Here is a 27688-nt window from a genome sequence, read left to right as displayed (position 1 = left end):
ACTTTTATTCCCGTCATTATTACCAACAAGATTTCATTACGTATTTAGAATGTAAACAAGTCTGAGTAATGACACTCCCCCCCGTCTCCCTGGAATCATTCCCGCTGATGGCTCTGCTGCTGCTGCTGCTGCTGCTATCTCGGGCGCGCGTGTGTTTTGGCGTAGACACACGGGTGCGGACGGACGCACACGCGTGCACAAACACACAAAGGGGGCCTGTGCACTGCGGTTGGCCCACCTACAATCGTACAAAAAAAAAAAAAAAAAAAGTAGGCATACATAGACTCATGTAAAACTGCCCCAGCCGAGATACAACTCTAAAGCAGTAATTTACTACCCCACGTGCATGTGTGTGTGTGTGGGTGCGCATGCATGTATGTGTTCCCGATAAAGGGGGAGGTGTTGCGGTGGGGGGGGTGGTGTGAGTGGGGGGTGGGGAGGAGGAGAGAGTTTTATACTCAACTCACATAAATCATGTAGAAGAAAAATGAGCAAATGTGCAGGCTAACTCATCTTCTCCCCATCCGGAGAAAATGAAATTCACTGGAATACCTATCAAAACTGCAATCATCCAGAGATAATATCTTCTTTGGTCTATCTGCACTTTCCGATTTAATTTCCTCCATGCCCTTGACATCCAGCGATACCATTAAGATGAAGCACATACAGTAAGGGAGTAGTTCTCACGTTTTGATATATGAGATCTCTGCGCTTAATGTAATATCATCATTTGAAAATTAATGCAATCTTTCTTTTGTTTGCGGGGTGTGTTTTTTTTTTTTTTTTTGTTTTTTTTTTTGGAAACACTCACAGGGAGTGAGCCGCCGCGAGACAGACGACGAGATGGAGAGGAAGACAGTGATGGGGTTCAAATGAAAAGGAGACACAGAAAAACAAGTGATATGCAAGAAAGGGGGTGATGATGGTGGGAGAGAGGGAGGGAGGGGGGGTACTTTGTATTTTGTGGAGCCCCCCTCTCCCTCTCCCCCTCCTCCTCCTCCTCCTCTCTCCAGTGCCAGAATGACATGCAATTACGTCTGGGCCTGCCCCAAGTCAGAGGTCACTCAAATTACTCCATCATTTAGCCGCGCCGTGGAGATGAGAGAGAGAAAGAGAGAAGGCGACCCCCCCCCTCCCTTCCCTCCACCTATATGCCTTCCACATCCTCCCAGCCCCCCGCCGCCACATCAAATATCATGAAATCATTAGTGTAATAAGCATGGAAATCTGTTTGCCGATTATCAACACCAGCACCCGCCACCCCCACCCTCCTCCCCCTCCCCTTCCTTTATCTGTCCACAATCTCCCTCTCTGGCTCTTCTCACCTCTTTATCCTATGCAGTCATATTAGAGAGGAAGAGACTGAGACAAAGACATATAAAGAGAGAGTCAGACACAGATAAAGACAGAGTGTTTGATGAGACAATTAAAGTTCGACAGCGGAGACAAAAGTAGAGCGAGCCTCGGCCTCTTGTTGTTGTTCCAGCCTGAGACAGAGGCAGCTCTGGGTCGTCTCTCCCTGCCGTATTCAGTGATGCTGCATGAGTTTGTCACATTCTTGGTCCGAGTGTGCCGTCCTGGCTACAGCTGTTGGTGCCGATCTGTCAGTGGGCCCGGGCGAGCTATTTGCTTCGGTTAAACTCTTCAACTCTCCGAGGGACACTGGGACGGCGAGGCCAGCCATGTGCGCGGCGGTCTGGTGGCGCGGCGCCGTCCGTCCGTCCGTCCACCCAAAAGAAACTTCGAGGCACGCAAACTTCTGAGTAATGCACAGAATCTTTTCATGAATAAATTGTTGATGCTGTACAATGTCTCTTCAATAAAAGGAGGAGTAGAGGGCGACTTCCCCAAGAGCAAAATCCAAGAGAGAACAGAAACGCCAGAGCCGCCTCCACTGCTGATAATTATACAGATATGTTTTCTTTTGTGCTTTTGAACCCACTTGTTTCCACCTATGTAATACTGAATAAAAAACAACTATATAAAATGTGCTGTGGGAGTGAGGAATCTGAAGTTTTATTAATTTGTTTTTGCATATAAAGACAATTAAAACAACATGGAACCACCTGAGGAGAGTTTTGCCTACTTGGCAGAGGGTGAAGCTGGGTGACGGGTCTCTGGTTGTCAACCCAGCGGATTATTTCTACATCCACAGGGCTGTGGTGTTCCTTTATTCAAGTGCTCACCCTTATGATTTATATGGCTATACTGGTATCAGTTGTTTAAATTGCCAAGCTTACAGCCAGAATCTGCTTGCAGGCCCTGAACAAAAACAACAGAAATCAAGCAGGTTTAACAAAGCTGATTGTGCAGACTAAATATTCTCTGAGACACTGTAGGAGTCAATGTGAGGAAACCTGGGCAACGAGGACATTAAGTCAACAGCAGAGCCTATCCACTGTGAGAGTGAGGTTTTAATTGAGACTTTTATTTTTTTTAAATAGTTGTCTCTACATAAGTAAATGGTAATACCAGGGTGGGGTCACTCCATAAGCCCTCCTTGGGTCTGCGAATTTACCCACACGTTTCCTTCTAGTCTACATTGAAATCTTCACTGTTTTTATATGTACAAATAAAGAATAAAGAAAAAAAGATGAAGAAACACTTAAGGAGTGGATGCTTCATAACCTCAATGTGTAATAGTTTCCACTTCACACACAATATAGCTGTAAAATTGATAATTAAAGAAAAACTAAATTTCAATCACCCTTTAAAAATAACCTACAATATGAAAGACAAATGATTTAAATAAAAACACATACAATATGTAAACTGTGTGTAGTTTGCATGCGTGGGTTCTCTCCGGTTACTCCGGCTTCCTCCCACAGACCAAAGACATGCAGGTTAGGTTAATTGGTGACTCTAAATTGCCCATAGGTGTGAATGAGAGTGTGAATGGTCGTCTGTCTACTATGTGTCGGCCCTGCGATAGACTGGCGACCTGTCCAGGGTGTACCCCGCCTCTCGCCCCGAAGTCAGCTGAGATGGGCTCCAGCTCACCTGTGACCCTAGTGCAGGATGAGCTCTATAGAAAATGAATGAATGACGAAACAATATGTTAAGAAAACATAACTGTGGATGATCTGAACTAACCCTGTGACCCTGACTAACCTCTGATTGAACCAGCATTTCATCACGTCGTGTTCCAGCTCCACACCAAAGACATATCCCCCCCCCCCCCCCTCCCCTCGCCCTTGTTCTCTCCCGGCCTCCACCCCTCTCTTCTTCCATCCTTCCCCCGGACAGTGTGTGTGCTGGAACGATGAGTAGCGCTGCCGGTTGAGCCAATAATCCTGATGAGGCTGATTCTTCAAGTATTGATTGAGCTGCTGGCTTTCTTCTACTTCGCTCTAAGAAGCTGTGCATCTGGACTGATTAGCTGCTGTAGGCCACCTCTTTCACCATCGCTCTATTTCTCCCAGAGCAAGAAATCGTCCAATTCAAACTGAGGTGCTTGTGTGTCTGTGTGTGTGTTCACGAGTGCCTGCTTGAATGAGCATGTGTGTGTGTGTTAGAGTGTGTGTGTGTATAAAAGCCGAGACGAACGCGGAGCACTGGGAGCAATTAACTTCAGTCTTTCTCTCTGCATCGCTACTGATCGCATGATTCAGTCAATCTGCTGAAAAAACGAACACAAAACAAACACGAACAATAAAACAAACCTCAGACCACATAAAACTTAATTGCCCACCTAATTAGCGCGCCAGTCATTCACTCATACAGTTAGTTAAACAGGAGGAGGTACTGTTGGTATTCATCAGCAGAAATCAAGCACCAGAATAATTTGAACAGACACTTGATTGTCACATCAGGGTGAAAATTTGGCAGATATTGTGTTTTGTTGCGGGTAAACAATGGTACAGTAACCGTGGACTGCTGGAAATGCTTTAAATTCATTTAGGATGCGATTATATTATATTACAGAGGTCTTCAACAGGGGGTCTGTGACCCCTAGGGGGTCCGCAGAGGTTCTGCAGGGGGGTCATGAAACCTTTGGTTGCTTATACAATTTTGTTTGTTTTGTTTTACCTTTTTTTTGTTTCCACATTTATGCTTAGAATAAAAATGTCAATTTGAATAGCTTGTCTTCATGATTATCATTCAGATGAAAGACATTGTTAATATTGGTATTGGTATTAGTTAACAAGGTATGTTTATAAATGGCAGTGGCACGACCATGAATATACGAACCTGTGTATTAATTGAATAGCTGAGTATTAAATCCAGTGTACGTGTATACATGGTAGGCTACTAGGCCTAGTTTAATATAATATAACACAATTTTATAAGTATTTAAAGTAGGGGGTCCCTACTTCATCTCTCCATCAGTTTGGGGTCCTTGGCCTGAAAGACATTGAAGACCCGTGTTATATTATATTCAGTTTTTTCTTATATCTACGCAGGTAGCTTCCTATTGTTATCTGTTTTTTATGGTATGTCTGTCCGTCTTTAAATGTGAGAACTATGGATGTTAGGAAATTAGCTTTGAGCTAAATCCGGCATATTTACATGACGTCATGTGTACGTCACCAATTGTTCATTAATGTGCTTTGTCCTCATCAAATAAACAATAAAAAATTTTAAAAAATAAAATTATTTGTAGAATGATGACAGAGACCAGGTACGAGCCGGGCGATATCACGGTAAGTGTCGTCGCGGTCGGTGCACTGATCTTAAGAGCGCTACATCAACGGGGAGTCATAAATGCCTGTTTAGAGATCTACAGGAATATATGTGAGCTATAGAGGGAGACAAGATTTCCAACAGCCCTGCAACTCTACCTCAGAGGGAGACGAGCTCCATTATTTACAGTCCTCTGTCCCGAATCGTAATCAGAGTCTTGCGCTCCCCAGGCAGCTGACTACTGGGGTGCAATCTCCCCATAAGCATAAACACACCCATAAATTCAAACACTCAGTATTCACATATTCAAATTCCTAGAGACATATATACAAAAAAAAAGTGCACTGGCAAACATACCAGTGTGTGTGTGTGTGTGTGTGTGTGTGTGTGTGTGTGTGTTTTCCAGCCATCCTGATGAGTTTAAAGACACAGCAGTGACTGAGAATCAAACACAAACATGTTATAATCTGTCTCTATAGGTCCACTTAGTGCAAAAAAAAAAAAACTGTTGACAAAAATATGTGCACATGCAAACGAGCTGCACTAATCCCAGCCAAGACACCTAACCTTAATGCAAACACACTCATGTGTGCGTTATCAAATCCTCAGTAGAACATGAGTGTGTAAATGACAAGCTGGTATGCATTCCTCTACGGCAACGGCGTGACACAGGTTGTGTGATGCAGTGATACACAACTCAAGGGGAGTTTTTACCAGATAAGTGTGCGAGAAGTGGGAAAACGCGCTTGTTTGTGACTCGTCTCATCCATACTGTATAGTTTGTGCGGAGATGTTTGTCTGAGCATCGCTCATGTCTTATTAAAATGAGTTCCTCCACTCGCCTCTACCAGGAAGGCTCATCCCCCAACAGGACGCACAGGCTACGTAATGTTTGCCGAGATATAACTGCCCATACCAGTATTGATTAATCCTGTTTATGTATGTAACCCCCTCTCTTGAATAATTCACACACCACCTTTTATGGAGCGCCGCATCCATCACACCTCCAGACCCGCCCACGGACATTTTCAAAACCCAAACTGGAGCATTACGACACCGGGCGCTATATATAATTCGGTTGTGATTCAAAATGATGACGATTCGAGTGTGTCTGAAATCTCAATTTATCTCTCGCTGCGGATGCATCTGTTATTTCGGGGAGCGGTGATTCAGTGAACATGAGAGTGGTTTTGCCGACGGGCCTAAAAAAAAACACCTGTGTGCCCGACTAGTGCTGTTCTGTCTCACGTGTCATTAATTTTGTAATCGGAGCACAATGCTTTAGCTGGTTGTTTCCAAACTGTAACATGTGATAAGAGTACGAATGCGCTTTGGGCGCCGGCTGCAACGGTTCTGATGTAAACAATCAGCAAAAACACCTCACACGGCAGCGTATTCCCACTTCAATCAGTGAAGCGAATACACTCATTAACAGCATTAAGGAACGACTCAACGCACGACGCTGTAATCTGAGGTCAACTTCATCTGATCTGCCTCGTTCTGAAGTGGAGAGTTGAGCGGAGAGCTGCTTGAATCTCGGGGTCAGTCATTTGTGTGGCATATTCAGGGGTCATTTGCGTAGCACGTGGTGGGGCGGCGGAGGTCATTTGCGTAGGGTGCTGGGACCTGCAGCTTTTAGTATGCAGGGAGGCGAGGGAGGGGAGGGCATGTGACATCCACAGAGAGCCGGGACCCTCACTGACCCCTGTCTATAATTCATCCCCTGGAATATGGGGCACATCAAACCTTGGTTCCTTTTCCCACCCAAAAAGAGAAGAGAGAACCTCTTCACTTTGTTGCACGGCACTCTGACCCCGTATTAAAGCGAGTAGCAAGAGAAACCCGGGAAACGTTGGCCATTAAATTTTCAGGGTCCGTCCCAGGAGAGCGTTTCCAGCAGACCCCTCGATTCATGGATGGGAGAAGGCTGAGGAAAAGGCCCCATGCTGGCAGGAGGAGGGAGAGGGAGAGGTAGGAAGGAGGGTCTGTGAGTGTGTGTGTGTGTGTGTGTGTGTGTGTGTGTGTGTGTGTGTGTGTGTGTGTCCAACAGTTATGCCTAAAAGGTAAAAAAATATATCTTTCCTTTCATATATCCATGTGCAAATAGGTTTGCATGCTTGCAAAATCAATCCATGCAAATATCCACAACCAAAAGCTAAAAAGGAGGGGGGACAGGGTGGGTAACCATGGTATGTATGTGTGTGTGTGTGTGTGTGTGTGTGTGTGTGTGTGTGTGTGTGTGTGTGTTTGGGCAGAAATGTGGATAAATGAAACACTAATATAAAAGGCTGACCAGGCCCTAGGGGAGACGCTACCCTCCCTCTCTCCCTGTTTTCTCTGTCTCTCTCTCCCTGCCTGTTAGCTGCAGGTATTCAGCTCCAATTCCGGAGGTTTCATTAGGAATGCAGATATCAAAGTGTGTGTGTGTGTGTGTGTGTGTGTGTGTGTGTGTGTGTGTGTGTGTGTGTGTGTGTGTGTGTGTGTGTGTGTGTGTGTGTGTGTGTGTGGATGGGGGATAAAAGTGTGTGGGGGGTGTCGAATAGAACTTACCAGATGTTCTAATCTGCCTTTGATGTTCGCGGCATCCCTGCAACACAACAACACATTTCCCCCACTGTAAATAAAGTGCCAACACAAAACGTCATTTAATAAAAAGAGCATTTTTGCACACACACACACACACACACACACACACACACACACACACACACACACACACGAGACAGAAGAACAAACTCTATTCAAGCGTGCTTCATGAACATTTCTGAACTAATTCCTGAATATTTTACCACACTTAACTGGAATATTATATGTGATTAATTCCAACTAGGGATTTTGGCTACAGTTTACAGTTATAGCTAACTATTACTAATTAATCAAATTATAAATCAATATCATATATTATTTCCCCTTTTCAAAATTACGTTTGTTCCACAGATTTTCTTAAATCAAATGTTTCTGGAGTCCAAGATGATGTCTCATTTTATTCTCATTATGTCCAGCCAAAAGTTTACTGTCATTAAAACCACAAATATCAACATTAGAGAAACTTAGCGTGATTATCAAAATGGCCAGAGATTTATCTTCTGTTGACTAATAAAATCGACTCGTAGTTGTAATGTGCTGTAGCTGGAATACAATCACAAGTTGTTGTAATCAACAAAACCCTTTTTCTGTTTCAGTTACAGAGGAAGCAGGATTGAAATGCTCGTTAGAGAAATTGATCTTGATGACATCAAAAAGATTGTAGTGAATCAAAAGGAAGAAAAAATAAAGATACATAATGAGGAATTATTATAATTATTAATCTTTCAGACCAAAGTGCTGCATGTTTGTGTGTGTGTTTGTGTGTGTGTTTGCGTCGCCACCAGACAGAGGTGGACCAGTATTGTTGCCACACTGCTGGCAGACCTAATAATAATTTCCCAACTACAGAGAAAGAAGTGGGAGCTTATTATCTGTGAATTAATAAAAAATGTGCGTATGATTATCAGGGCAGCAACAGCAGAATGGCGAGCTGAGGAAGTGGAGGCGGAGGGTGTTGGGGGGGGGGGGGTGTTGGGGGGGTGTGGGGGAGGTGGTCGGTTTTAAAAAGAGCAAATTGGCAGTAAATAATAGATGCAATTTTGGCACATTTCAAATTTGCAGCAGTGGAAATCAAAAGATCAAGAGAACACAAACAGCCCCCGTCCCCGATCCCAGTACCCCCACCCGCCACCACCCCCCTCCTACCCCACCCCCGCCTTTTCCAACTCTGGCCCCCATTACTGACAACTCCACCCTGGCCGTGGAGTTTCACTATGTGTGTGTGTGTGTGTGTGTGTGTGCTGAGAGGGAGGAAGGCTTATCGACAGGCTTCAGTTGCTAATGCAGCCGGCAGCATCACAGTGTAAATCTACACCATCTCTAAAATTACATACTGTCTAATCCATCCCATCCTCCACCCGCTCCCCTGCTCCCTCCATCCCTCCATCCCTCCATCCATCTCTCTATCTATCTATCTATCTATCCATCCGTTCCATCCATCAGGCCGGACCTCGTGTGACCACGCCGTCGTCCGTCGTCCGCGCCGACGAAGAGGAGGAGTGATGAAGAGGGGGATGTTTTGCTTGTTTGTTTGTTTGTTTGTTTGTTGGGGCGCTCTGTCAGGGAGCCGCATGCAGACAAGTCAACCACTTAAGGCAAACTTCATCTAGCTGTAATTACATTACATTCTGACAAACACCCCGCCACATTCATTATACATGATGGGCGCCCGGCAACCAGACAGCAAGACATTTGTTACCGTGGTGACAGTGTGTGTAATCCGCTAATGAAGCGCAATTAGCGAGAAACAATCTAACACAGGGGAGACGCGGCGCTCGATCCCTCCTCCTCCTCCTCCTCCTCCTCCTCTTCCACTCGTTTCCCTTCACTTTATTCGTCTGCTCTCTCTCTCTCTCTTTACTTTTTATAACCGCGTCTTTTTTCCCTCTCCTGTCTTTTATTTTGGTGATTCAACCTTTATTAAGCTCTTCACTTGCATTTAATCTCCCACTCTTTCATCTGTTGTCCTGACTTCATCAAGGGCAAGCTGTCCAGCGCTGTCCGCACCGGGGCCGAAGGGATTGCTCTATCCATTAGACACACATGGCTGACAACCACACACACACACACACACACACACACACACACACACACACACACACACACCATTTTACATCCTCATCTCTCTTTTCAAAACATCATATAATCTGCTGAGGTCTTCAGGGACAGAGCTTTTCTTTTCTCCTTATCTCTCCCTTCCCCTCCCTGCTCGCCTTCAACGCAGAGGCAGCATCGATTTCTGAATTACGCCACAATATTAAATAATTAATATACTTGCCATGATTGATGTTTTGCATTAGGCCAATATTAGGTTATCAATCAAAATCCACTTGGTTTAATGTAATAATATTGAAAATGTGTCAGTGCCTGTTCATCCAATTTGTAGTGGAGGCAGGCCAGATAGTAATGGTGGTGTAGCACAAGGCCTCAGAGACACTGTGGCCTGCTTACTACAACCACAGGAGCACATTATAGTCCTGGCACACACACACAGCGGGAGGGAGGGAGAGAGGGAGAGAAGGAGGGAGGGAGGGAGAGAGGGAGGGATGAAGTGGAGACGTGGAGAGACAGTGACTCATTTGGGACGTTGAGAAGACGTGGCGTCACGTCACTTATTACGGATATATGAGGGAGCTGAACTTGTGGCACATTAAAAACATATCTGGTGCTGTACACAGTAAGACGGTGGTTATTCATTTATTCATTTACAGGTAAGGCAGGTTCAGATATGACCGAAAAACTATTTCCTACAACTGCTCTATCTTATCTTACACTGGTGTGGAGAGTTTGAGCCCTGCATGGGTGCAGATCCTGTGGGGGACGGGGGGGGACATGCCCCACAATTTCTGAAACACATTGCCCCCCCCCCCCCAACCAATAAATATATCCTAAATTATTCAAAATTGAATAAATGTATTTTCAGACTTAACATCTAAAAAGAAATGATTGAAATGGTGAAACAAATAATGTTTGACAAACGTATTTTTGACTGCACATCCCATCTCTGGTCTCCTCCACTACAAAGTAAATGAATGGGTAGTTTCTTACACAGACGCTGATGACATCAACAGGCTTTAAAAAAACGACTCCCTCGATCTTAGGGCTTCATATTTTGATAGTCATCCATATCAATTAATCATGCATAAAGTAAACCCATTCACTGGGAGAAATGGAAGACGGTGAGAAGAACTGGAGATCTGGGAGGGTCGGAGGGAGGCGAAAGATAAGAACGTGAGTAGACATTACATGTCTGAGACCCTTAAAATGATGATTTACTAATATAACAGGTAAAGCCCCTGTACGGAGCTTTTAACTGGATACGCAAAAGTCTCTGGTTTCTGCTGATGTGTGTGTCTCTGTTACCTACAACAGCAAATGAGCCCATCAGTGTGAAGATCCGCTATTTCTAAGTAGTCTAATTCTATACCTCTGGAAGGCATGGTCGGGTCGGACCACTGACGAAACGATACGAATAGATACATTACGCTGCTAAAAAAAAAAAAAAAAAGCAAGTCCCGTCTTCTTTCCGATGTTTGCAAAACAAATCTACACGCGCCGGCCAGACAAACGTCTTCATGACAGTGGGAAATGCAGTCTTCATTCCGGCAAAACACCACCACTTTCGTCCACAGGGGCCGCCAAAATCAACACTAAATGAAAAGTCTGTACAGAGGCTTTAGGTAAGCAGTGATAAGTTAAGAAGAAAGGTAAGCACAATAAATGATTCCCTATGCAGTACTTTTTGAATGATATGGTGAGCCTCTACGAAGTTTTGATTTATGGTGGCATGGTATGAGTTGCATACAGGCAAAAAAAAAAAAATCTGTAATCCTGACATCAAATCTGAGGTGGAAGAGTAGGTTGCTGGAGTTGGTGGTTGAATCCTTACTGTAGCTCCTCCTGTTTAGATATGAAAGTATCCAAGAGCAGGAAACTGAACCACAAACTGACCACATCTCATATACTGTATATTCACAGCAGATATCCTAACTGTACAATTCAAGTGACGACAGTGTTCAGTACAGTAGTAGGACCCTCACTTTAATGGGATTCAGCCATGAGTAATTTATTCAATTTTTCTTTACACATGTGCTGTGTCCTCTCCCTATTATCCCTCAAGTAATTAAAATCAGGATTCAAGTTCAAAACATCTAGGTTTGCAGGACTCTACGTAGCCTGTGATCTAACAGTTACAAATAGCAGCATTATTGAGGGTGCTGGTCTTCGTAAATTAACTTCACCTGTTCTACCGGGTTCTAAAAAATAAAAAAACAGGTTTGAAATAACTACAAAAAGAGAGCTGATGTTGTGCACATCTGACCTCATTTGGATACAGATGCAGGATTTATTATTCTATTTTCATTTAGTTAAATCTTTTTTTTTCTTCTTTTTTTTTGCAAACCTGCAATATTTTGTGTGTGAACTCTTTTTTCCCTTCTTTAGTAGCTACAAGCCAGAAAGACAAAGATCCTGACAGAGGAATGGTAAATGAAGTGGAGGAGGGGGGTGTGTGGAGGAGGGGGTGGGGGGGGCAGAGACAAGAAGAAGAGTAATGTGTTTTTTTTTTTCTTCCAGGCAGCAACAATTAGTTACCTGAGGTCAATTAAATAAAACTGGACAAACAAGTGTGAGTGTTAAGCGGAGCCTTGGCAAGGTCAATGCTGACCGATTTAACATGGTGGCTGGATCCATCACGCTGTCGCCACTTTTCTGCTTTCTCATTCCAGCTCCTTTCTTTCCTCGTCTCCCCTCTCCTTCTATCATCATCTGCTCGTCGTCTCTTCCGTGAATTCTCTCCGCCTCCATCACTCACGCTGTAACGCTCCGTTTCGTCTCGTGTCCGAGGCCCCCTCTTTCTGCCTCTGGCACTGTAACGAGGATCTTTAAGCTGTTGCCTCATCTTACCTCATCTCTCTCCCTGTGTCTCTCTCTCTCCTCACCTGTCATTTTCCCCGCTCTCCCAATCTCCCTCTCTCTCTCTCTCTCCCTCCCCTCCCTCCCCACCGCTTGCCCTCCCAAACCCCTGCGCTCCTGCTAGCAGACAATTAATTACAGAGCCAGGACCAGATGAGTTGTCATTTGTGGTCAAGTTTCTAATAATTGCATTAGGTCTTTAGGTTCTTCTAAGATGCCCTGCCCTTCTCCCCCTCACCCCCTCTCTTTTTCTTCCCCTCTCTTTTTACTCAACCCCCCCCCCCCCCCCCCCCTCCTCCTCCTCCTCTCCCGCCACCCCTTGACACGGCCGAGATGAATATCTTTAGTCAGTCAATGGAGGCGACAGAGGGACTTAACATGCAGAGGCAGTCATTTGATTTCCAGCTGACAGAGCGGCCTATTAGCCCGGCACTCATCAGCCATGCATTACCTCTCAGGCCTGCTGTCCTGTGTGTGGAGGCTTTAACCCTTTCACTGTCCGCCACTGGCCGTGTTTACCACATTGATATCAGGTATGGTTTTACTGTCTCTGGTCCACTGGCCATATTAACCCCCATAACTTTCCCATATGACTGAACTTTCCCGGCAATATGTGATAGCAACGTCACTTGTGAATCAAGAAATATCTTCATGGTGTGACGCTGTCCTTTTCACATGTTGTTATTATAGAAGAATTCAGTTATTCCTTATGTAATCAAATATTACAGCCGGGAAAATAAGTATTGAACGTGTCAACATTTTTCTCAGAAAATATTTGACAATTTTCACCAGGCAACAACCCAACTTTTCCCGCTGTATAGTGATATGGCCAAGTGCATTATCAAAATTAAGGAGGACTGCAACTAATTTTTATAGGGGTAGGGGTGCACCGATACACTTTTTTCCAAAACGAGTAGTGTATATAGTGTAGTAGTGTATGAGTACTTGCATTTGAGTTTAGTTTAGTTTAGTTGATTATTATGGATCCCCATTAGTCACTGCCTCAGCAGCAGCGACTATTCTTCCTGGGTGCCTCACCGATACCAATACTGATACCAAGTACTAACGCCATTACACAAAATAATTACTAACTTTAATAAAGAACTTTGAATTGTTTTCCCCCACAGATATCGTCTGTTACTTGAACAACATTCCTCAGTATGTTTTTCTTGTGACTGTAACAAGTTTCACTGCAGTGCAAACACAGATTTAACAACATTGTCATACAGCCATACTAACATTCAACATTAGTGCTTTAAACATGGCACTGCCAAACATACTGTCTGAAATTTAACAAAACAAAAGTTAACTCCTTATATTCTGCATCGTGTTGAGATTTCAAATGTTTATTAAGTTGCTTGTGTTGTGTTGTGGTAGATTTTGTCTCTCCTTGAGAGTTTTGCTGGACATAATTCGCATTCTGCTTTGTTTTTGTCGCTCTCATTCACCTGAAAATATTTCCAGACTGCTGACGCTGCCCGCCTTGCAATCGAGTGCTGTAAACCGCATGCTGCCATAAAGTGGTATCGATGTCGTGGCGAGTATGAGTACTTATGCCCGGTCTCGGAACCGATACCCGATACCGGTATCGGTGCATCCCTACATTTTTGTTTTCATTAGTCAATAATCAGGGCTCGATAACTGCCAACTTTTAAACTAAGAAAACCAACTAAGGAAAAAGAAGACAAAAATCAGACCATGTTGTTCCTCTACTCTTTCTCTTTTAAGTGTAGCTATCTCTGTAACTTGGCATAAATACCATTCAGACCTTCAGCAGCCTCTCAGCCCTCCACCTGATATCAGTCGCAGATAATGAGGAGAGGAGCAGAAAAGAGACGCAGCAGAGGGGAGACAGGACACTGTAATGCTGTGAGAGAGACATCATTCATAACAGACCGTGTGTGTGTGTGTGTGTGTGTGTGTGTGTACCCCATTTGCCACAGTTGCATGCCTTGTCAAGCGTGTCATTGAGCATTCATATGTTGTTTGATAGAATGGCAGGCATATTTATTGAAGAGCTGATGTGATGGGGACACCAGAGTAAGCATACTCTCACACACACACACACACACACATACATATGAATAAAACACACAATGCACTAACACACAGTCCACATCAGTGACATCTGCCTGTTTAACTAATAGAAGGGAGACGCTTGATATTAAGCAGTCGAGGGATGGGGACAGACGCACACTTGCACGCATGCACGCACGCACACACACACACACACACACACACACACAATAACACAGGGAGCTCAGCTTTCCTGCAGGCCTGATTGCCATCTCCATAGCTCCTTTTTAACAGGGCTGCCAATTGAAATTGAAATTGTATTCTTGTGTGTGTACTATCAGAGCTACCTCTCAGGGTTTTATACAGCTAAGAGCAGCGTTGGAGACACACACACACACACACACACACACACACACACACACACACACACACACACACACACGTGCACACACACCCACAAGAGGGGATAATGCAGGGGTAAGTCAGGGGCTGTCACTCTTCCATGCAGAACACACAAGAGGGAACAAAACACAGACTTATGCTTCTATGCTTTCTATGTAATTCAGTATGCACACGCACACACATTCACAGGTACACAGGCCGCCCCCCCCCCCTTCCCAATGGAGGGGGGCTGTACTTTAGCATAATCCCAAAATGGTAGAGAAAAGCAGTCCATTAAAAACGGGGCTAACAAATTCTGCACTTAATGTTTCTCTGAGGGAGGGTTAAGTGCAGTCAATAAAAAAGTCAGAAAAGGAGGAATAAGAAAGGAGGAAGTTGATTTATGCCGGACCCTCGCTGCCTCTCCTCTTTGATAAACACACACGTGCACACACACACCTGTTCATATGCAGTTTATGTTTGACACCTGGATATGGTGACAAGTGAAACAGAGTGCTAGAAAACACTCTGCAAGACGTGTATTGCTTTAACAGATGGTGCACTTTTACTTCACGTCGTCATTGTTGAAATAAAAATTAAGAGTTTTGTCACTTTGCAGCAGAGCAGCGTTTCATCAATGGCATTTGTGTTCACAGAACCTACAAACCTGATATCCACGCACATTTTGAGATGTTACAAACTTAATAAACTAATGACAAAGAAGCTACGGTGCTAAATGGAGAACTAGGAAAATTAGCCTTCTCCATTAAAAGCACAAATTATATAAAGACAGTACAAATATGCATGAGGAAGGGAGGGATTAGAGAGGAGAGCACCACAATCACAAACTCAATATATCATTCAGTGTTTGTTTGTGGTGATGACAGCTTTTGGAAAAAAAAAGAAAAAGAAAATAAGAGCTGTTCTGGTCTATTTTATGTGAATTAAAACCTTTAATGTACACGCACCTTATTGTGTTATTGTCGTCCAAATGTGTATTTATTATGTGTATAGAATGTGTTCTATTCCATATTGTATTTTATTTCATTGTTGCTCTTTTTAAAGATTGCCCTTTACAATCCAGCAGAGGGACTAACAATGAAAACTAGCTTTTTAAGATAACTCGGGTGCATTTACGTTTGTTTTTTTACAAAGTTTTATTAATGTACATTGTCCCTTTTCAAATAAACTAAACTGAAACTGAATGTAAAAAAGAGTCTAGCCGCCATAGGTCACAGTTGAGGAGCCATCTTCCACTCATTTTGAGTGAGGAAGATGTGACCCGGCACATGGACACTCATACATGTATTCAAACAGACATAAAACATCATGAACCGAGCGCGTCTCCCAAAGGGCTGCCCATTTCTCAGCCTCTACACACACACACAGACTCACACCAACTTGCTGCTGAAGGGAATGAAATCCTGCGGCCAAGTTTGAAAGAAAATTGACTTCTTTTTTTAGTGTGTTACATAGAGGGAGAGCGGGACAAAGACAGAGAGAGAAAAAGCAAAAGGGAGACATGGAGAGCAATCAATTTCCCGGCGGTTTCTTCAATAGCCAGCGGTCCTTTTCATACCTCCCAATTAGAACCTTTCCTAATCAGAGAAATACCTCTCCATTATTGAGGCCGAGACAATGACACTCCCCGACATTTCCGCCTGCTCCAAAACTCTGTAGATTGCAGCACTGGTACACAAAGAATAAAGCACTGGGCTATACGGCAAGGGGGGAGGGGGGGTTAGGGGGGGTGGTGGCGCTTGTGTTAAAATCACATGTGGAAATCTTTTGGCTCTCCTCGCGGCCCCAGAAAAACTGATGGGGAACAATGGCAGCCCAGCGCAGCATCTGTCATGGCACAATATAAAAAGATGATCTTGGCACCGAATGGACACACACACACACAAAAAAAAGAAAAAGAAAAAAAAAAAACAGAAAAAGAACGAGAGGGATGGAGGAAGACGGGGGAATGAAGGGGAGGGGGGGGAAGGGGAGGGCCGGGCGAGAGGTAATTCATTTGCAAATCAGGCCCTGGCGCTCAGGTCTATTTCAAGCTGCCAGTGGGTGCCAGGAGTTAACAAGGTAATCAGTTTCAATCCTGCCCTTCAATTGTACATCACACCCTCATCCAGAGAATACCCAGGCCTTTCTATAGGGGCAGAGAGGGGGGAAATAGCAATCTGGCTGCCGGCTGGCTGCGCACACAATACACACACACACACACACACACCTGAAGACAAGTGCATTGAGGAACCCATGTATTTGTGCACACAAGACAGGTTATTATATTCACCACACGTTCCTACATGCAACTGTACCAAGGTGACAATTAGTCACTTAATCACTGAAGTTGTTTCATCAAGCTCCTTTAACATTATGCCTTTAATTTTAGGAACTGATGAGGTCTACGTAGATTTTAGGACTCTGAACTTTTTAGAGCTCAAAGTTGCTGAAAAAAAGAAAATGAACAGAAGGATGGATTGATTGTGGCGTGAGAAAAGCACACAGAAATGCTGATCTATCAGTTCTTCTTTCGCTTCTCTGACTTAATTGTTCATGACATATGAATCTTTTTGTCTGGTCCATATGCCTGTTTTTTAAACAGCTGATGAAAATGACACTTTGAAACTTGTGAGGACTTTTTAAAGCTATTTAATTTGTTACAAAGGGCGTTTTAGGGGACTTTGACTTCAGCCAGTTATGTGAACACTAAAAGTCTTCTTTCTTCAAAAACTTCCCTCGCCACGGCCTCACCGAGTGAGAAAACAGCAGCGAGCACAAAGCTGTGCTGAATCTAAGAGTGGTATAAGCAAAATGAGAGAGAGCTAAACCTGTGCTAATCCTTTCTTCCTCTCTGTATCCCTCTCTGCAGCCTGTGTCAGCTGTAGCCGGCTGGCCGAGAGGCAGTTAGCCCCCGTTAGGCCCCCATTTGCATAATCAATATGACAACCTTATTTTTCTGATGCAAACAGGATTTTTGCTGCCGAGCTGTGTTTGCCTCTGTCTGTGTGTGTGTGTGTGTGTGTGTGTGTGTGCCCAGTCTGCTCCTGGCCAGCCTCAGTCATGGCCCTCTTTAGCCTTAATTAGATTAGGTGCGATTATCCCGGCTCCCGTTACAAGTGTACAGGCGGGATAAAGTGGCCACAAAGGCCGGCCTGTCACAGGGAGCGGGCTCTGGTGTGCAGGTTATCAGGGTCCGGGGGGAGACACACCGCGTACATTGTTATTCATATCATCGACACACCGTTTTCTACAGTGCCTTTTTCACTTCTCTTCATGCGCCGAACCCCACCACCACCCTCTACCCCCCCCCTCCCACCTCCACCACCACCACCTCCATGTCTGTGGTGTCAAACTGGCGTAATCACTGGCCGGGGTAAGTCTCTCTTCTTTCTCTCTGTCTGTCTGTCCGTCAGAAGACAAAACAACGTGGCCCCGAGCGCTCTGCAGTCTGGCCTACGGGGAGAGATATCAGGACCGTATGTGTGCTTGTGCGCTTGTGTGTGTGTGTGTCTGCACGTCTGTCGACTTCAAGGAAAGCTGGTACAAAGACAAGTTAACCCAAGACTCACACTAAAAAAAAAAAAAACCAAGCAAATAAAGTAAAGAATAACAAGTGCACACAGGTGGCTGGGACGGAGTGGTCAACACTGAAGACATGGATCTGATGCCATGAAGTCCACAACGATAGGGTTGGGTGTCAGAAGCACCAAGAACTGTTTGTTTAACTTCTTCTCTCATCATATAAGCAGATCTATATCTAACTTTTGACAATTTTAGATTATTTTCACTTAAAGAACAAAAGGGGTTTTGTAGAGAAACACAGTCTATACATCAGAGATGCCAACATGCAGTGTGACCACATACTGTAGAAGTGTCTCCTCCTAAATGCACAGTAATTGTATCTTATGTATACCTGCAAAAAAGCACGCGTGCCATAACACCGGCTCCAACAGCATTAGTCATCCTGATTAATATGTGTTTGAAATTTAACAAGATGATTTGTGCTTCTTTTCATTCACTGAGAGACTGTTTCTTTTCCCCCCTTAAAAACATTTTCCACACAGAGCTCAGCACTGACAGATTTCAACTGCTCCGTGTGGATGAGTGTGTACGGTACATGGAGAAAAAGAGGTGAATTATATCACTCTGCTGATTAAAGAGCAGTGCCCAAAATATGTATACACAACTGTACATAGTTTCCATGCCGTCAGATCTGGGCATAGAACGCAGCAGAAACAGAGAGAGAAGCATGGGTACATAAGAGGGAAAAATAGACAACAGAACGAGTGAATGACAGAAAGATACTGCAGGGAAAAAGTGAAAAAATGTCTAAGTGTAAAGCATGACTTAGACTTTAAAGGGATAGTTCAACAGCAAATCAGCAAATTCACCTATTGCCATAATCCCTATTATCATAGCAGTGGGTTCATTACCTTTAATTATCGGTGCATGTTGTTTTGAGATCTGCGGGGCAGAGACACTAGCTGCTCAGTGAACACAATGGAGGTGAACGGTACAGGTCCCCTGTCTCGCAAAACTCATCAAATACACAATCCAACAACTCCAAAACACTCTGGTGGAGAAGTTGTGACCTGCTCATTCACCACGAGATGAGATAATCATGTAACATTATGAGACGGAGTTGTTTTCAAGGCAAATGCATATATAGCCGGAACTACATTCCAAACATGACTGCTGGGCGGAGTGATTTTAAAAACGCAAGTAGTTCCGAGTATTAGCTTCATGTGTCATAATATTACATGATTATTTCATAGCGTGGTGAATGGGCAGGTCACAACAACTTGTCCACAAGAGTGTTTTGGAGTTGTTGGATTGTGTATTTGATGAGTTTTGCTGTATCATTCACCTCCATTGTGTTCACTGAGCCGCTCGCATCTCTGCCCCCCCAGATTTTGACTCAATGTGTCTGAGCTTTTACCTGCTCAATGCTAAAATACGCTGAAGAAAATGTTAAACCATTTCTTAAATATAATATCATATCATCATTCATTAACCTTCTGCAAAATGTGATCTTAAATGACTGTAACGATTCCAAGCAATAAATAATTTAAAAGATAACTTTTCTGTTTTACAAAGATGAGGAGTTGGGTTGGCTCAGCTCTTTGCTTGATTATTTTTCAACATATGCTGTGGTATGATAAATCAATGTCCTAAAAAATTGTTTTTTTTTTAAATCTTATTCTGAGACTTTGACCACACCACCTCAACTCCAAGTGGAGCTGACTTATCTTCCAACAACAAGACTGCCTATGCCCTGCTGGCAAAAGTGGACAGCAGAAAAGAAGTCAGCTGTGTGAACGTGTGTGTGAGAGTGTGTGAGAGTGTGTGCCAGGGAGAATGAGTGAGACACGAGGTAAAATAACTCTATTAGAGAACCGCAGGGACTAGGCTGGCGAGAGAGCAAGACAGAGCACATGAGAGTGAAGGAGAGCAAGAGTGAGCGAGACATTAGTACAAATGAATTAAACATCGGCCCAGAGATCTAAACTTCAGCTGAAAAAAGTGTCAGGCTAAATGGGTAGGAGAGGAGAGGAGAGGAGAGGAGAGGAGAGGAGAGGAGAGGAGAGGAGAGGAGAGGAGAGGCTTCATAGCTTCCTTGTGGCTTCTCCGTGTATCAAACAAAATGCCTAAGTCGTCACAATCCAGCAAACACAGGCGTGTGATTGGTAACTGCACTTATAACTCTATTGTTTCAGAAAATACAGTGAAAATGGGCGGCGATCTGAGACCTCCATGGAGAACCGTTATTACACGCTCCTCTAAGGCCGTATTTACTTCCACCGCTGAGTCATGGTACTTAACTGCACGTGTGGAAGGATCGGTGCTTCCCTGGTCTGAAGGAGATATTCTTGTAATGATCAATGCCATTAGGCAAAACCTGCAGCGCTGCGTTTCTGCCTCGGAGCAGCTGAGGTCAATGTGTATGACGAAAGGCTCTCTGCTAACTGAGAACTCTCCTCTGCTATTCTGTCTGTCCGTCCGTCCGTCTCCTCCCCGTGTTACTTTGTCTGCTGTCTCCAACTAAAAAGAACATCTCTTTCTCTATAATGTATTCTCACTCTCAGCCTCTCTCATAAAGACTTCAGTCAACACCTTTCCTTGCCCCTGGTGCAGATGAATAAGCACTGGAGTCTGGAGAAAATTAAACATTAATGGTGTGTCTCTTTTACACATCATTCTCCATAACAATCTTCTCTTTTACCTCCCCTCACTGCCTTCAACACCACTCTGCTTCCTCCAAACCAAACTACCCCGGCTCTTTCCAGCCAGAGAGAGGAAAATACTGAGAGCAGAAAAACATATTTTGTCGACAAGCACATTTACATAACCCTCCTAAATCGGAGCTGGCCTGTCATGTTTGCTGCTCATAACCTGCTGCTTATAATCCTTCCTGCATCCTCTTCTGATCCATAAAGTAGAGCAGCCAGCCACTTCAACTGCAGCCAGAACTGCCATCAGTAGCTCCTGCTAAGACAGGGCCGTAAAAAGAGGTGAGAAGAGGAGAGAGGAGGAGAGGAGAGGAGAGGAGAGAATAAAAGAGAGGAACAGGGTAATTGGATTGGGGGGGATCTTCTATTTGGCCGGGTCCAGTCTCTGTCATCACGCTCCAGGCCTGGCTTCTCTCAGTGCCTACAGCGGCTCTCAAACACATCAACACACACAGACAAACGCAACACAACCGAATCACTATCCGCTTCAGGAGGCAGACTGTCCTGTGCACCACTGAAGTCGGCAGTGTATAGTGTGTGTGTGTGTGTGTGCTTTTTTTTTCTTATGTGAGCAAGTGTTTGCATACTCCTTTAACAACTCACTAAATGGTTAAACAGATTACAGAGCGCACTAAGTGGATTGTCACAGCTCTCTATCGCTCACTCGAGGTGTCTCTCCTGTGATTAAAAGTGGCCAGATTTCTCTCTCTCTCTCTCTCTTTCTCTCTCTCCCTCCACTCACACATGCACACAGAACAGAGACAAAGGTCATTCTCACAAAAACAACATTTTGTACAGTAACTGACTATCAAGACAAAAGAAAAGCTATTTCAGCCTCTCTCAACTTGTTAAATACTCCCTTCTATGAAAATCTAGTTTTCAGCCTTGTTAGCCCATTAAGGGTAAAAGGGGAAAAAACAAATCAATATAACACAGCATCGCAATATTTTGTGTTGCAATCAATTCACAAACACCACGTATCGATCTTTTATCATGTAAATTGCAAATATGAATTTAACTTTTTGGCACTAGAATAACAGAGTACTTATTTTGCCAGAATAAAATGATCAAAGTGACATAAACAGGCTGAGAACTTTAGATGAAATAGACGTTGACAAGGTTTTGCAACGTTTGTGGTTGCAAAAATCGCAATGCATCACAATAGGGCTGACGGATTCATCAAATTTTCATCGTCCTCGCCATATCAACATGCACGACAAAACACAATGAAAAAGGTCGCCTGGAATGCAATGAGTACATTTTATCAACAGGCGCCATGCCTTCACACTCCCCTCATACCTGTCCATGACCTTCCCGGAATAAATAAAAGTGAAAGATCGTCATATTTTGTACTGTCACAACTTATCGCGTTTAGTCGACTTATAATACGGCTTCTTGAGTGGTTTTCAGAAAGACACAGGAACTGAACTGAATATTTGCCTCTTCATCGCGAGTCATATCATCATCGCAGTTTTGAACAGTGTCATCGCATGTCGGACATTTTGCTGATATTGCGCGGGCCTATATCACAATATGTTATTGTGACACTCAGGATATCACAAAATATTTAGAATCACAATAATATTGTACCATGATTTAAAGAGATAGTTCAACATTCCGGCAAATCGGCCCATTGCCATAATCCCTATAGTCTTAGCAGTAGGTTTGTTACCTTTAATTGTCGGTGCAAGCTATTTGTAGAACGGTGGAGCAGAGCTGCGAGCTGCTCAGAGCTACGCTATGGAGGCTAACAGGATTTCTTGGTTTCCCTCATCAAACTCATTAAATACACAATCCAACAACTCCAAAACGCTCTGGTGGACAAGTTGTGACCTGCACATTCACCACGCTATGAGATAATAACAGAACGTTATGAGACAAAGTTGTTTTTTAGGTAAATTCATGCAAAACCACTGAGTTTTTCGGCAAGCAGTCTCTGTATTTACCTCTAAAACAACTCCGTCTCATAACGTTCTGTTATTATCTCATAGCGTGGTGCATGTCAAGGTCACATTCAGTCTCAGACAACCATGTTTTCACGTACTGTGTGCCGAAGGAACCTACCCCATCGTCGGGGCCGGCAAAAGTGAGAGTTTACATCCTCACTATGTCAGCCACTGACAGTAACAAGCTAACAAACTACATAAATAAATGATGCTAAGTTAACTGTGCTCACCATTCTGATCTGAGCTGATAGTCACTGATTTTGGTCAAAACAAACTCGTCTGCTATCATCTTCCTAAGCGATGCTCTCTCACGGGTCCCCGAAGCCTTGTCAGTGAAGAGAGAAAGAGTTTGCATTACCACAGCCACCAACACTGTGTCAGCCCCTGCCTCCTCCAACCTGACAAACCACATAAAATAAAATGAAACGTATAAAAGATGCTAACTGTGCTAACTGTTTGAGGCGGCTGCCACAGTCAACGATGTCAGTCACACTCACAACACACTCCTCTGATCTGAGTCAGGGTCAAAACCGAGGCTTTAACCTGTGGGCCTGTCTCTCAATGAGGAAGTAAAGCTTTCAGCCCATTTCCAGATTTCTTTCTCTTTTTTTAACTTTGAACAAAAATATTAGAGTATGTTTACATAGTTGAAAGAGTGTCTAAAGGGGAACTACTCAAATGTCAGGGATACAAAATACTCCTGAATATAATTTTTAAGTTTCCTTTTAACACCCTTGTCCAACACATGCTTTACTAACCATTTTGCTACACTCTCCTTGATCCAAGTGGAATAAGGCTAATCCCTTACTGGACTGACATCACTTGCTGCCTGCAAATGTTGTTTAATCTCTAACAAACCTTGAATTATGTGCTGAACTGTGTGTCAGATTTTGCCACTGTTTCGACACTTGCCTGGATTTCCTGTTCTCGAGTGAGCCTTTCATCATTCAGGGTTTAATTAAGATACTGTCAATGACCAAGGGAGGTGGCCTTTTCATCTAGTTCTTTGTTATTTCTGCATGTCTTGCAACCAGGAAAAAAAAAAAAACTTTTATCCCCTTGGTAAAACTCTAATTATAATGTCCATAGACCATATCCATCTTCTACACAGCACGTTGGCTTAGGATGACCCACATAAAGATACTGGTTTAGGTCCTTAGCAGTAAATCTTGCCCTTAAGAGCTACTACTGTAGAAATCACTCACACTGGTCAGTAATAAGCATGGAAGCGAAACATGTGGTCTGGGGCGGGAGGTTGCATAAGCATTCTTCCAGATTACAGCAATCCCATAATAATTCTAATGCAACTTTTGTAATATATAATTATAGTTTTATTAGAAACCCACTCTTTCTTGTTTTCAACATAGGTCTGGAGTAGGGTGATGGAGGATGCCAGGCCGGATGATGGATTAACCCATTCAGACCAGGGCAGGTCTATCCTGCATCACTGTATAGTTCTGAACTGTGTGTGCACACGAGTGTGTGTGTGTGTGTGTGTGTGTGTGTGTGTGTGTGTGTGTGTGTGTGTGCGTGCACGTCCATCTCGTGAAGATCGAGTTTATACGGCCAGGCTGCTTTCTATCCAATCTATGCTCATTATCTGCATGGAAAAAAAGCAGCTAATGACTACATACAGCCATGGGCCAAGAAACACTACAGCTGCACTGCTCTGTGTGTGCATGTGTCTGTCCACTGGGACCGTGTGTGTGCGTGTGTGTGTGTGTGTGCGTGCTGCTGTCCACCCCTTTGCATGTAGGCATCACTCCGATTTCACCCACCCTTCAACCAACCGCCCAGCCCCCCACCCGGACTACAGAGACACGCACGCACGCACGCACACCTAACTCTCCGGCTCCACCAGTGTCTCTTCTTGCTCCTGGCCACTGCGCCCGCCCCCCACCCCCTCCTCCCCCCAGACACACACACAAATAAAACACACACTTACAGCTCATTGATTTAAGTCAATGTGAGTGTATCCTAACCTTCCGAGGACGCTGTTTGAAGTCTCTCTTACCTCCCCAGACCCGCTCCCAGAGCCAGACACAGCCTAGAGTCCTGCAAGAGTGCAGACAAACACACACACACACACACACATACACACACACACACACACACACATGCACACAGACCAGCAGCTAGTGGTCCCATCCACACCACCCATACACACACTCCCAAAAGGGCTGAGAGGACGCCGCAGGCAGGGGCTACATACGCGCAAGCACACACACAAACACACTTTACTTTCTCTGTGTATTACCAACACTAATGAGCTGATAGATGTTCAACAGAGGCAAAGAAGCAGACAATCATTTCCTCAGAGTGAGGCAAGGAGGGAGAGAAAATCAACAGCAGTGAGTGCGAATGTGTGAATGTGTGTGTTTGTGTGTGTTTGTGTCTGGGGCCTTGTTTTATTTTTTCTCTGCCTCACAGCGTTGAGGCTTCTAGAGGTTAAAGCTGAGCGATGGAGCGCAGCTAGCCGAGCCGAGGCCTGCGGGTCCTGCCGGGACCCCTGTGGTGAGGCTGGGCATTGTTAGGCCGGTCAGGGGAAAACACAAGTAATGAGAAGAATTACTAAACAATCACGTTCACAGAAAAAGATGGAAATGGGCAGGTTGGCGGGGATTGTGTGGCTCTTCGCGTAAACATGTCGGAAAAAAGTACTGTTACATGAAGAGCTCCACCCCTTCGTGAAAGTGTGAACAATGGATGCTGCTGAATCGCTAGCAGAGAAAAAAAAACTCCTAAATGATTCTACAATAGACAAAGACATCAAAAGAGGCATTAATGAAAGGTAGGCAGTCATTTCATTTTTCTTTTTTTTAACCCTAAGCTCATTATACCGACTTCGGTTTTACATGCGCAAGGGAAAGACGGCTCTCCGCTGCCGTGAGAGGTCTCCGCTCTGCTCCCCCGCGCCTCCGCTGCCCAGCCTCGGCCCATTTCCCACTCCAATGACACCAAATTGAGTCAGATGGACCAACACTCCTCCCCGTGACCTAGCACAGACAAGGAGTTCAGCCTAATTGGAAAGACCTCTCTGATTGAGGATGTGGAGTACGGCAGCCGGCCCACTACCTCGGTGATTGGTTACAAAGAGGTCGACGTAGCCCAAAGGAAAGGGGTGAAGGCTTCTCTCAAACGCAGGCGAGTTCTTTGACGAAGGAGGAGGGTGACGGACATGGAGAGGGAAAAACTGTGAGAGTATTCATACTGCACGTTTTAATGTGTGCATTAACATTATGAGTGAACCAAAAAGACAAAAGGTGCCCTGGCTGCACCTCATCCTTACCTGGACTAAATCCCTCCAAGTCTGATTAAAAGCCTGCAGCAATTAATGATGCCAAAACCTTTTAAAACACAGACTTGTAATTAAAGATATTTTAAAATCCCATCATTTTCTGTGGAGAAAGAGCCATCTGTTGACTGTAGATCCTATGTTTCTGCTCATTAATTACAGGTGGGAATTGGGTCGGAACATCAGGTGAAGAACGATGTTACATCCAAATTATACTTCTGTCAGTTGTCTGCCTGGGGGCAGATGAGCACTTGATAACACAACCCATTGTTTCTCCCGCTCTGTTTCAGGGAAATAGGAGAGAACACAAAGATGGAGACTATCGGCTTCCCTTGTATGCAGGTTGGGAATCAAAGCTGGGTTTCGTCCATGTGTCTTCATTAATGCACAGGACTATAATTGTCTCTGAGTGCTTCTTTGCATTTTGCCCATGGTAAATCCTGGAGGGCACATGGGAAGGTTATTAAAAATACACATGATTTGGTTCAACATATCCATGTTAAACAGGAATATATTCATACTAGGATTACAAACTGCTGTTTTACTGATGTTTATCATATTTAACGTCACAATAGCCAGTTAACTGCTGGTTTGTCTCAGTTTTACACTCATAAAACTGGATGCAGAGAAGTCAAAATATAACCGAAAAACTGAAGGATGAACGGTTGACATCTCCAACCAGCTACTATAAGAGAAAAACAATAGTTCCCAGATTATTTTGTATAAAAAAATACTGCAAATGTCCAAGTTTAATACAATTTTAAATGTTTAATAAAGTTGAGGTTAATATCAATTCAAACAAATCCGTTTAGAGCATGAGAGGGAGTGTTGATGAAGGAGTATTTGAACACAATGGATTGGGCTGTGGGAGATCATCAGACTAAAAAAGGTTGAAAAGTCCACTAGTATATTAACTCAGTGCTGAACGGACCTGGACCTGAACCTGGACCTCCGGAAAAATGTCAGAAAGAAAAAAAGAGAAGAAGCCTCAATAGCAACATATTAAAACACCAGACAGCTTTTATTTTGAAACGACACGGGAAGTTATCTGATGTATCGGTGGACCGCAGAAAACTTTCAGTTTCACTTTCAATTCAGGTGACAGGACAACACAACAATACTGCAAGCTGGTGAGTGAGTGGCAGCTTTATTGTTGTTGTTTTAGAGAGGGCCGAGCAGCCCAGTGACTGTAGGTTACATTTATGAAAAAAAGTAAAGTTCTTGCTAAGTGACGTTAACATTGGCAGCTTTAGCTGTGACACAACGGGTTGAAAGCAACTGGCTGATCATGCATGATGTGAAGGCTTAATTAACGCTCATCAAGTCAGTGCCATCATGCTCCCCAAGGTCACGTCAACATTATGCACGAGGCTGTTTTATGAAACTAGAAAGTTACAAGAGGTTCAGGTGGTGAAGAAACAATCTATATTTTATTTCAGTCAGGAATAAAGAAATGTTCATCTTCATTTCGTTTTTGTGTGTGAACATATATATACACACTGTAGATATATATAAAAGGTAATAACGCCCAAAAAATATACTTTAAAAGGTAATTTTATTAAGTTATTAGTTTACAAATATTTACATTTTTTTCTTTTAAATGGATGGGGTCTATAATAATAAAAAGTCTACGTTAACTTTCTACAGAACGAGAAGAGCTCAAGTACACAAACACAAAAATATGTTTGAGGGCA

The 27688-nt window shown here is 43.8% G+C and overlaps 1 protein-coding gene across 1 annotated transcript in view; it reads right to left on the bottom strand.

Annotated features, from left to right (window-relative positions):
* The window catches only part of rsrc1 (arginine/serine-rich coiled-coil 1), a 130457-nt gene that overhangs the window by 74375 nt on the left and 28394 nt on the right, over positions 1-27688 (bottom strand). Inside the window, exon 5 of the mRNA XM_085796497.1 lies at positions 7174-7210. Coding sequence (XP_085652623.1) covers positions 7174-7210 — 37 coding nt within the window. The remainder of the gene's footprint in view (positions 1-7173; positions 7211-27688) is intronic.

Source organism: Trachurus japonicus, chromosome 13 (genome assembly GCF_045865225.1).
Source record: "Trachurus japonicus isolate A0001 chromosome 13, Traja_1.0".
Classification (NCBI taxonomy): domain Eukaryota; kingdom Metazoa; phylum Chordata; class Actinopteri; order Carangiformes; family Carangidae; genus Trachurus; species Trachurus japonicus.
Note: the sequence above shows the minus strand (reverse complement) of the source record. Positions and strands in the feature narration are given on the sequence as shown.